At 40.8% G+C, this 11696-nt stretch overlaps 1 protein-coding gene across 2 annotated transcripts; it reads left to right on the forward strand.

The window, feature by feature from the left end:
• Nucleotides 1–807: 807 nt before the first annotated feature.
• Nucleotides 808–11480, forward strand: nfat5b (nuclear factor of activated T cells 5b). 2 transcript variants are annotated; one of them, XM_034878325.1, is made up of 10 exons: nt 808–1688; nt 2267–2457; nt 3018–3190; nt 3900–4034; nt 4135–4187; nt 5157–5289; nt 5738–5812; nt 5962–6065; nt 6278–8135; nt 9013–11480. In XM_034878325.1, the coding sequence occupies exons 1-10, from the start codon at nt 1446–1448 to the stop codon at nt 9249–9251; spliced, it is 3204 nt and encodes a 1067-aa protein (XP_034734216.1). In that variant the 5' UTR covers nt 808–1445; the 3' UTR covers nt 9252–11480. The 2 variants fall into 2 exon arrangements, with proteins under 2 accessions (XP_034734216.1, XP_034734226.1); XM_034878335.1 differs by having other exon boundaries at nt 814–1688; nt 6281–8135.
• Nucleotides 11481–11696: the final 216 nt, after the last annotated feature.

An 11696-nucleotide genomic window follows, 5' to 3' on the forward strand; every position in this document is an offset into this window, starting at 1 on the left:
TTTACATTAATTGTTTTGTATGTTTGAGTTTTCTGTGCAGCACTTTGGTAACTTTGTGTTTGTAAAATGTGCTATACATATAAAGTGGATTGGATTGAATCATCTCATTTGGCAAAGGCTTGAATATAACGGTTGTTCATTAATATAAAATAGTTGGAGACAAAGTACACTAAAATTACAAGATAATTTCCTCTTCTGAAGAGTCCATCCAATCCTCCGTGTTAGCAACTGCGTGGAGAAGGGGTGGGGGTGAGATCACCAAAGGCTTGCATCATGTTGATGCTCTATTGTTGTTATCACTACTTAGAATTCTTCAAGGGGAGACAGAAACTACACAATATGGCTTTCAGGTAAAATGTTACCTTCACCACAAGCTTTTAGGTCAAAGTCTCTGAAGCTCTACTGGAGCGATGAACACCATTCTTCCAAAAGATATTTGGGAACTGCAAGGATTAGTCGATGGAGAGAAAATTTATCACAAACTATTTTCCCAATCAATTAATTGTTTCTGTGATTTTACAATGAAAAATGCAATTTCCTGGTTGCAGCTTCTCAAATGTGAGGATGTGCTGTCAGTCAGATGAGTGTGTCTAGGTTATGGACTTGCGGACAAAACATGCAAATTGAAGGCATTCCTTCGCGCTCGAAGAAATTGGGGATGTCATTTTTTTCCTACACAAAACGATGAATCCACACAGTGAACACAGTGCTCAAAATCTCCGATTTATGTTCAATCAGAATCAGATCTGGTGACTGTAAAATAGCATATGATTGTCATCATTTTTTCTCACTCATTTTCATTTTAAGTTTTTGCTGTAATCTGTCACCCATCAGTAAACAAAGAAAACAATGACTCCACTTAATGTAGGAAGTTGTTGACTGAGTAGTTAATTGACTTTTTAATTTATTTAATATTCTCCAGGTGGTAGTTGCACAGTTAAATGCTTAAGTAGGTACTTGATTCTTTGTTACGATTGTCTGAAAGGCCCTTGTGGATAATCTCACACAACTCTCATCCTAACTGTCAGAATAGGTAGTGTCAGGAAATCACACACAACAAAAGATAGAAATCTTCCGCAAACTACTCTGGCTCTAAATTTCCGACCACACTTTGACTGAAGAAGTGCGGTTAGATGAGAGAGAAGGCGGGGCAGGATACTGAAGTACAAACAGTGGTCAGCCACAGTGAATCACAGAGCCTCTCTCAGAGACCTAGGATAAGCAGAGCAGATTAAATAAACAGATAACTCTGAATGCTTTAAGAGCTGGGGATAGAATATGCTTGGTTGATGGAGGGCCTGTTAACTCTGTTTTGCTCAGAGCATCGTGCGGGGGGGGGGCTGTGAACAAATACGGATGGGGTCCATAATACATTAAAGCAAGTTCCAGACATATATTGGAAAATGTCGGCTAGGTTGCACCAACTGAAATAATGTTGCTATAAAATGTTAGAATTAGAAGTAATCTACTGGTGTCTTTGTCAAACCGGTGTTTGTTGCAGCTCTGATGATCCTCAGAAAACTAACCAGAAAGGAGGAACTCTATCGATGCAATACCCACAGAAGAGTGAGGGGAAGGAGGTGAAGATTCTTGTTCAGCCTGAGACTCAGCACCGAGCCCGCTATCTGACTGAAGGCAGCAGAGGGTCAGTGAAGGACCGCACTCAGCAGGGCTTCCCTACTGTAAAGGTAACTGTTATATACCTGACAACCTCCATAACTAACTCTGTGGTCAATGCTATGACTTTTCTGCCACAGCGTGCCTTTGAGGTTAAGTTAAGGATTAGGTGATTGCCAGAGACTTTGAAGTGTGTGTGTGTGTGTGTGTGTGTGTGTGTGTGTGTGTGTGTGTGTGTGTGTGTGTGTGTGTGTGTGTGTGTGTGTGTGTGTGTGTGTGTGTGTGTGTGTGTGTGTGTGGGTGTGTGGGTGTGGGTGTGGGTGTGGGTGTGTGGGTGTGTGTGTGTGTGTGTGTCAGTCACTGTTTTTACTGTCCAGGATTGTTAAGAGCAGGTGGGCCCAGACACAATTAACGGGTATTAAAATCAGAAACAGTAGTTAACAGCCGAAGATAACATACACAGGTTGGCTTTTAAAAGTTTGACTAGATTGCACAAGAAGGTTTAATTAAGCTTAATTGACGAGAAGATTCCAGCATGCACTACACTGGGCTGCACTCTAAGGGCATCTGCTGGGCAGGTAGGGAAGCATCTTTATAAAACATGTTATAAAATGCATCTACTGCTTGTCTTTTGTTTTTACGTACACAGCTGGAGGGAGTAAATGAGCCAGTGGTTTTGCAGGTGTTTGTGGGCAACGACACTGGACGTGTTAAGCCTCATGGTTTTTACCAAGCGTGCAAGGTGACCGGCCGCAACACCACCGCCTGCAAAGAGGTGGACATTGATGGCACAACTGTTATCGAGGTGTACCTTGATCCGAGCACCAACATGACACTAGCGTATGTACTTTCTTAAGATTGAAATCAAATAGTTTTTCCGGAAAATATTACTCCAACAAAGAATTTCATTTTATTAAATTAAACAAACAAAGCAAGTGTTGATTTTATGTGCCCAGTTGTACTTCACAGTCCATTCAAAACATTTACTTAAGAAAGTGATTGCGTAGTGGATTAATACTTTACTTTGTTCCCTTTAGGGCAATCAGTTATTGTAATGACACAATGAAGTGTTGTAAAGAACTGCTAGTTTAGCAAACAATGTAAACTTGTTGGAAAAAAGGGAAATCCAAGGCACTCTTTATCAAAAAAAAATGTTTAAGCTTTTATTTTACTGGCTTTTTCATAATAGAAAATGTAAAAGACATAGGGAGAAGAAACCTATTTATAATGGCACAGGCAACCCTCTTCACAGCCTGAAGTTGGTGTGAAGAATATGTAATTTAATTCCCGATCCCAAAGAGCACCTTTGAACATTTGACTGAACTTCCTGAGCACCATGAACTTTTTTGCCTTTCCAATATAAAGTTGATGTTCCACGTTAACATCGTCTCTCTGTGCAGGGTGGACTGTGTTGGGATCTTGAAGCTACGTAATGCTGATGTCGAGGCTCGCATTGGTGTGGCCGGATCGAAGAAGAAGAGCACACGAGCTCGGCTGGTGTTTAGGGTAAACATCCCCCGTCCAGATGGATCAGTGCTCACACTACAGACTCCATCATCTCCAATCCTGTGTAGTAAGTCAGTCTCCTTGTGTTTGTCTCTGTGGAAGCATTACATTTGGATTCCTAAAAGGGCCTTAGAAATAATTAAAAAGTTCAGAATTGCATTCACAAAAGGCTAAGTTGCCTTTGCTAAGGAGGGTATGTTTTCGGTTTGGTTTGTCTGTCTGTCTGCCTGTTTGTCTGTCTGTCAGATTACAGAAAAACTATTGTCCTGGTTTTTATGAAACTTGGTGAAAGGGTGTAGTTGGGCCAAGGTAGAACTAATTAGATGTGTGGAGCTGTTCAGAATCACGGGGCAGATAGACAAATTATTGAAAGTAAAAAATAATGTTTCACTTTCGCTAACAGTGCAAGGTCTGTGATCTCCGACTGCCCTATTAGTTGTAAAATGTTAAGTATTAAATTGCAGGCTGTGGGGACACATAATAATATTAAATAACCTACAGTGGGATTGTCGCAACCGTGGATTTTTGTGCCGCGGCTGTTTAATCCTTTTTTGTGGCGATTTAGTGAAATTTTATAAATAGCATATCCAGCACAAGCCTGTAGTTTAACCATTTAGCATAAAATAAAAAATTCTTTGAGCCACTGTAGACATCATCAAAAATAGGTGAACATAAGTTTAAACCAATCTGCTTCTTTTGTTTGTTTTATAAAAACCTGGCTATGGTTTTGGTTCTTTGATTCTTATTAAAACTGTTTATATCTGCTCTGATTGCAGCTCAGCCTGCAGGAATGCCTGAGATCCTGAAGAAGTCACTACACAGCTGTTCAGTGAGGGGTGGAGAAGAGGTCTTTATCATTGGCAAAAACTTTCTTAAAGACACTAAAGTCATATTTCAGGAGAATGTCTCAGGTAAGATTTCTTTTTAAGAATATGATTGTTCACGGATATTTTGGGTTCATGCGTTATCAATTTTCTTCAGTAAACATGCTGCATCTTCTGTCTGTTCCAGATGATAAATCATGGAAGGCGGAGGCTGAAATTGACAAAGAGCTGTTTCACCAGGTAAATGGGATTTCACTTGTGTTAGATTTTGTACTGAATGATTAATTCCAGTTACTAATCAGCTGAGTAGATAGAAGCAGCCGTTTCAGATTTGTATGGGGCTTTAGATGTAATCATCTTAAATGGCTGCTGGTTCAAAGGTTTGAGTGGTCTCATTGTGTTCTGACCTAATTACATTCCTACTGAGTGTGTCTCAACAGTCTTGTTTAAACCTTTGCCCTTGAAAAACAAAATGGTCAGAAGATGAGTTGATGAATCTCCAGCTAACAGAAAAAGGTTCTTGTGTTGAACTCAGTGGATTTGGGTTTTTGTTATAGGTAAACTATGAAGTTAGTTTTCTTGCAAACAATCAGATTTGTTTATATGTAGTGTTTCTGATTGAAATGAATGGCGTGTAGCTGCCAGGCACAGCTAACATGCATTTCCTAAAAAAAAGAAGAAGACATTTTTAGAGTTTTTTAAACCAACACTGTATACGTTGACTGGTGGTCTTCTTTACTGCCCCCAGCTGTTAATAGGTGGAATTTAAACTGTATTGAGGGATGCAGCTATTGTCATTTTATAGACTAAGTAAGAATGTCCTAGAGATATTAACTACATCATCAGCTTAACTGATGAACATTTTAAGATCCAGATGTGTAACAAAAAAAAGTGAGTGTGTTTTATGCTCAAACATTAGAGATTTCACTGTAAATTTATAAGACAAATGTTTTGTAATCCCAGTCTGCTCATTCTATTTCTACCTCCAGTCCAGGGCACACATTTATAGAACAACCTCCTGCAGTCACCCAAATGTGTATCGCTTCACCCCTATCCCTGTGACAAACAAAGTGACGATGACCTGCTCGTCACAATATTGCTCCTCAATATTCAATTTACCATGTTTTAATCAATTTCAGACTAGATATCTCAGATTAGAGATAAACCTACTGTAGTATTCATTTTTTTTTTGAATGATCACCTCCATAGAATCACTTGATAGTGAAGGTTCCTCCGTACCAGAACCAAGCCATCACCTCTTCAGTGTGTGTGGGAGTCTATGTGGTGACGAATGCTGGGAGATCCCATGATGTTCAGCCTTTTACCTACACACCAGATTCAGGTTTGTTTCAGTCAATTTCAGTTTGTTTAATATGTCATAAGTTTCACTTCATCTGTCTCTTTTTGTTACTTCTGATTCCAAGGTCATCATTTACAAAGTACTTTTTAGATTTACTGTCTGACACCACAGCTGGCTCACTCAGTTTTACCACTTGAGAACACCACCATCTACAGTTTAGTTGGATCAGAGAAAGTATTGGCAATCATTAGCAATTTCTTACAAGAGCAATATACCCAGCCCATTTCTAAAAACACAAATCCAGGGTCCTTCACATACATGGACTCTCTTTCCTAAGCACTTTTTGTCATTGTAAAACCTTTATGCACAAAACTTGGAAAGTTGTGATCATTAAAGTAACTAAACAGTTTTTGTGCTTTATGTTTAAATTGAATTTCTAATGTTGTGGGCTCATAGAGATAAAAATCTGTCGATATGTTTGCCCTTGTAGCAAAAACTGATGTTCCTGTAAAGAAAGAGGCGCCTTCTCCAGTGAAGACTTGCTCATTTGATGAGCAAATTAAAGGTTATATTTCCTTTATTAACCATTCACCATGCCCACGATTGTAGCCTCCCCTTTGAAAGCTTTCATTTTTTTAATATACTGTACATTTTAGCTCACCTCTCTGTATGGCTGAATAAGAGTTAATGTATTTTTTGGTCTTGCATCTACAGTTCTAGATGCTGCCTTGATGCCTTCCATGTTGCCTTTAGTGAAGAGAGAAGATGTCACTCCGATGGAGGTCACCAGCAACCTCCAATCTTCTGGTGTATTTAAGGTGATGTATTGGTCTGTAACCTCAGGCCTCATTTTTTAACTTTTACATACTGAAAACTATAAAAATTGGATTGAAGTCATTTGGTATTTATAATGACATAATTATTTAGTAAAATATAATTTTGCTCAGCACAATAAAACTGTCCAAAAAAAAATAATCAAAAAATCAAAATAAAGTACATTAATACTAATGTTTTGTTTTGTGTTTTTTAGCAGCCTGGTGACCTGTGTCCAGCCCCGCAGAACCCAGACATGTCTGCAGGACATCTTAATGAAAACAGAGCATTCTCCAACAGCTTGTCTCAGCCTGCAGGCGACGCTGACAAAGGCCAGGCACCTGTTTTTCTCAACACAGAGCCCTTAAGCAGCATCCAGAAGCAGGACCTGGCAGCCGCCAGCTCTTTCTCTGTGCCTGCTGACTCACTGCTCCAGCAGGGATCACAGCAGTTCCTTCTGGAGCCCAGAGAGGGCCTCGGACAGGAGAGGCCCGGCAGCAGCTCTGGAGCTGTGGGGAGACTGTGTGGAGAACCTACACCACAACAGCAGCAACTGCCAATGTTCCCCCCAGATGAAGTAGCCCAGCTGGAGGAGGCAGTGAGGCAACTTAAAGCCAAAGGGTTCTGTAACTTACCACTTCAGCCTGACAACTCAATGGCCAAACACCAGCAACAACACATGCAACACCAACAACAGATCCAAAAACAGCAAATTCAACAGCAACACATCCAGCAACAACAGCTGCAACAGCAGCAACAGCAGCAGGTTTTGGAGAATTTACAACAGCAGCTGTTTCAGTCACAGATTCAGATGCAGTGTGGCATGTTTCAGGATGATCCTCAGGGTAAGAACCCAGAGCAGGGCTCATCACAAGGAGTGGTGCCAAACCAGGGGACTCTTTTCCAACAGGCCCAGCAGCAGCAACAACAGCAGCAGCAGCAGCAGCAGCAACAGCAGCAGCAACAGCAACAAGCAGCTCTATTTCAACAGGCGAGTGACCTGCTCTCTATTCAGACCAACTTCCTACAGCAGTCCCCCTCACACCCTTCACCACCCATGTTCCACAATCCCAGTTCCTTAGCTGAAACACAAGATCCACAAGGGGGGTTGTTTCAGGAAGCCTCTCAGGAGCAGGTCCAGGCCGCTCTCTTCCAAAACACCATGACAGTACTGCAGTCTCCGGACCAACGGCCCTCAACCCCGGGACTTTTCCTCCCTCAGCCATCCCTGCCCTCTCAGCTCACAACCAGTGCTCAACAACAACAGCAACAACAACAGCAGCAACAACAACAACAACAACAACAGCAGCAGCAACAGCACCAGCTGGCCTTCCTTAGTGCTCTCCAAACACCTGCCCCTGAACCACAATCAGTGTTTCAGGCTCAAACCCAGCTCTCCCCTATCCAACAAAGAAGCCCCATGGAGCAGCAGCAGCCCTCCCAGCCTCAGCCACACACACAGCCGGCCCAGCAGGCTTCCCTGTTTCAGAACATCACCTCACATCCATCTGCAAACACACTCTCTCCAGGCCAGCAGCAGCAACAGCAAGCTGGCCTACTTTTCTGCAACAACCCCCTGTCCACTCCGGATCAGGCCTCCAACCTACTGTTCAGCAGCCAGGGCCAGATGCCACCGCTGACCAGCAGCAGTCTAGTTTCCCAAGAGCCCCAAAACCCCTCTCTGCTCTTTTCCCAGGCCAGCATGGTGACAGTAAACCAGCAGGATCGCTCTGAGCCCATGGCTTTAGGGAACCCCACCGATCAACGGCAGCAAGTCATGTTTCAGGAGCAACAGCCAATGCAGCTGGGCAGCAGCTCAAACAACCGGCAGGAGCAGCCTGTGGGCCTCTTTATGCCTCAGTCTAACATGGCCTCCCTGCAGGGGGGACTGGCAGCTCAGGAGCTCGCACAGTCAGCCATGTTTGTCTCACAGAACGGCGTGGCGAGCCACCAGACGACCACCTCCTCTCCTGTTCAACAGCCAGGGACTCTGTTTCAGACCGCTGTCAGTGGGAGCATTAACCAGCCCAGTCAGCCTCAACAACCTGGCCTCTTCCTTTTTGGGATTGAGAACGGTAAGAAATGGATTACTCAGGTACACACCATTAAACCGTTTGAGGTAGTGGTAATGCATGCCAACAAGTGAAGTTGGCACATGTTACATAGTCCATCTACAAAACTGACTGATAGCTAATGAGAACCTTTGTGAACACCCTCAGCAAATTAAAAAAGTTCCACAAATGGCCACGAATTTACTATAATATTATTGATTATTGTCTTTGAGTGGACCCATAGAGTGATATCTTACAACACTATTCACTGTTAAAACTTATAACCACATAAAAGTTTTAAACAAGAGGTTTAAAACATAAAATATAAAGATCATGTTTTGCATACATAAGACAAACTGCTAGTTGAAAATAAATACTAATTATTATATTAAGTTTAGCCATAGTCTTTAAATTCACCTACAGTAGTCTTAGGCCAATTGTTGTTCCACATAATTTCAATACACTTGAAATTATTGTACTTATATTTTATCCAACTGAACTACAGTTGAACATGAAAGTATGTGTGCATATGAAAAGTGCAAATCAATGGCTATTGAAAAATACTAAGGAAAATTACAATTCAGGATTTAGAGAGGTGGTCGCCTGTCATGCAATAAACAGAAAATGAATAGATTGTTGAATTAGAACTGGACACTTGCATTTAGGAAAGTAATGTCTCACATCCTGTGTGTCCGTAGCACAATGTTGACTCTTGTGTATATAAGTGCATGTCAATACTTTCTGTTTTTGTACCATGTTGTGTGAGACACTCTATTAAGGATCTTGTTTTAATAAATCTCCAAAAAAAGAAATGGCTATTGAATATTATAATGAATATCAGACTTGCATTACAAACTTAGAAGTCTGAGGTTTTTAAACTCATTCTGTTCTTTCCTTGCAGAATGTGGCCAGCTGATGAACACTCCTGGAAACACGTTGTCAGATCAGCTTATTGCCATCAGCCAATCTGGTCAGAATCAAAGAGAGAGTGAGGCACACATCCAGTCCCTGCTCAGCCAGTCCCTGTCTCAGTCTCGACCTGTGCAGAACAGCATGAGTGCCTCTCAAAATATGGAGAAAATCGATGACCTGCTGGTCAGTCTGCAGGACTCAGGCAGCAACTTAACCCGTTCATACTAACCTTTATGCAGGTTCACGAATTGTCTTTTATTTTGTTATGTGGAATAATTGTAAAATTGGACAAAAAAAGTCTAAGTATTGTCTGTTAATAAGCCCATGCAGTAAAAGATCTGTAAATTTGTCTTGCATCATGAAGTTTGAGACAAGTCTCTTCCTCCTCATGAATGTTCTCCAGAGCGGCATGGGTGATATCTGTTATCTCGTTATTAAGGACAAACTTGACAAATCAATATCCAGACAGTGAACCAGGAATTTGGTTTGGAATTTCTTGGCTGAGTGGGCTGGCTGAGAAAGCGATTGTCTCCTATTAACTTTATGAATGATTGACTCCTCAGTGTAACAGAGGGGCAAAATGAGAGGGCTCCAGGCAAAAACAGACAACTTGTCATTACTGTTCTTTGAGAAAAGCAGCATTTGGTGCTTTCCTTCAACTTGTACTCTAAAAAAAACCAGTAACTTAGCGGTCTTGTTATTCATTAACTTGTGAAGTTGTGTGTGTCTCTGTAGACGGTCAGTGATTTTATCTGCAGTCTTTCGGTTCGCGTGGAGTTTTCTGAAGTGTTCCCTAGAGTGTTTAGTGGCTTCCATGAATCGTGTTCCCTTTAATATTCTTTTGTATTTCTGTTGCGTGGAAGGTGGAGTGCGCGGTGTAGCAGGAAGGTTTAGAAAAACTGCGGTATGTATGGTTTTATACATCCAAGATATGGAATGTAGCCGCTGTTGACATGGTTTGAAATTATTTTCAGTGCCGAAAGTGTATTGAAAGAAAGTTAGCGGGTTAGAGATGAGGCAGAGAGGTAGAAGAAAAGTAGGAAAGTGTTCGACACTGATCTTATGTGTAGTCACAAACAAGCGTCTTCATTCTGTATGTGCTGATTATATCAATACATAATATATCAATATACTCAAGCTGTCTTTGGTAGCCCACATGGTATATTTTAATTCATAATATGACTATGATGATGGAAACAGTGCTCAGTAGGTGTTTTACAAATGTAATGTAATGTAATTGGTAACGTGGCATTTTGTTGCCTGGTTAAATTAGATCTAGTCTTGTCTAGACCCGTTTGGTGCAGTAATACCTGTAAACGAATATTTTAGCTGTTGGTGGGACAGTGCAGTGAAGATGGTCCCTTCCAGCTGTGAAACATATCTTTCAGTACAAGATACTTTAACATCTCCACCACAGTGTAAAGATAGCACTTTATGATATCAGTAAGCAAACATGTTCCGGCTAACATTTAGTCTGTATTCATCAAAACCAAACTATGTCAGTTTGGTACTTTTTATAACCGATTCAACTTTTAATTCATTAAAGGGGTGAATCTTTCAAGAAAGTGTGGCGGTAGAAAAATAACAAATATTGGCGGAGGCTTTTACGTATATATTCAGCACTTTATGATGCTGTTCTTTGTGACAACTTTACTCACCAAGGGTACAGTACAGTCCCACAAGAGGTGGCGGGTTGTTGTGTAGGGCCGCCTCTTTCTCACTGTTTACAGTAAAGAAGATACATTTTGTATTAACATGCTGTTACAACTATCGACTTTTCATTCCCAAACCTAATACATTATTTATTCCTGAAAAACCAGCTAAGAAATCTGGAGAAATTAGGAAATGAGTTAGTTAGTAAGTTAGATCGAGACAAGACGATTGAGTCGTTTTTATTCAGTTATTATCATATCTGACATATACCTTTATTCAAACACATCTACAGTAGAGGGAGTAGAATGTAATGTTATTAGTATGTGTTTTAGTGTAATTTTAATGGCATCATTCTGCGTCAGGCACGCATGAACTGGAATAGTACTCTTAAACAAGCTAGAAAAAAAAAACCTAGTTTTGACCAGTTTTAGTAATGTTATGGATTTAGTGAATGTTGAGGAGAAGCAACTGTTTGCTGGCTCAACTGTACACATCATTTTACATCTCATCCAGCAGTTGGCTAGTGGCCTCAGGACCAAAGTTTGACTCAAACCTTGCTTTGCATAAATCCTGATGACAGGCCAGTTTTATGGCTCATAAACTTTTATTTCCTTTTTATAAAAAAAAAAACAAACAGATTATTTCATTATAACGATGTCCTGCTGCCACACTTTTCTTACTGTTGTGATTTTTCTTTTTTTCGGGCAAAAACTGTGTTTGTGTCATGTTTAGTTTTACTAAGTGTATGCATGAACAATGGGCTGGTCTCTGATGATGAGAGAATTAGCTCCGTTTTATGCCTCAGTCCTCGTCTTGTTTTGTTTGTTAGAAACACATAAACACCTTTACATTTTATACACTTTTAAGTCGGAAACAGCTTATTGTTTTATGATGGAGATAATGTTGACTTGGCTAATGTGAGTCATTGCGGCGTGTCAGTTTGAGTGGTTGTGAGTGTTTTTTAAAGGGACCCTACTCTTGAAGGAAACCTGACTTTGGAGAAAAGAGCTATCTGTGATT

Source organism: Etheostoma cragini, chromosome 1, assembly GCF_013103735.1.
Source record: "Etheostoma cragini isolate CJK2018 chromosome 1, CSU_Ecrag_1.0, whole genome shotgun sequence".
NCBI classification, from domain to species: domain Eukaryota; kingdom Metazoa; phylum Chordata; class Actinopteri; order Perciformes; family Percidae; genus Etheostoma; species Etheostoma cragini.

Excerpts from the sequence above, each read along its gene's own strand:
- nfat5b (XM_034878325.1), top strand. The coding sequence starts at position 1,446 with ATGTTAGAATTAGAAGTAATCTACTGGTGTCTTTGTCAAACCGGTGTT. Across the intron at positions 5,290-5,737 it reads TACCTACACACCAGATTCAG|CAAAAACTGATGTTCCTGTA; the intron begins GTTTGTTTCAGT and ends TTGCCCTTGTAG. Across the intron at positions 8,136-9,012 it reads CCTTTTTGGGATTGAGAACG|AATGTGGCCAGCTGATGAAC; the intron begins GTAAGAAATGGA and ends CTTTCCTTGCAG.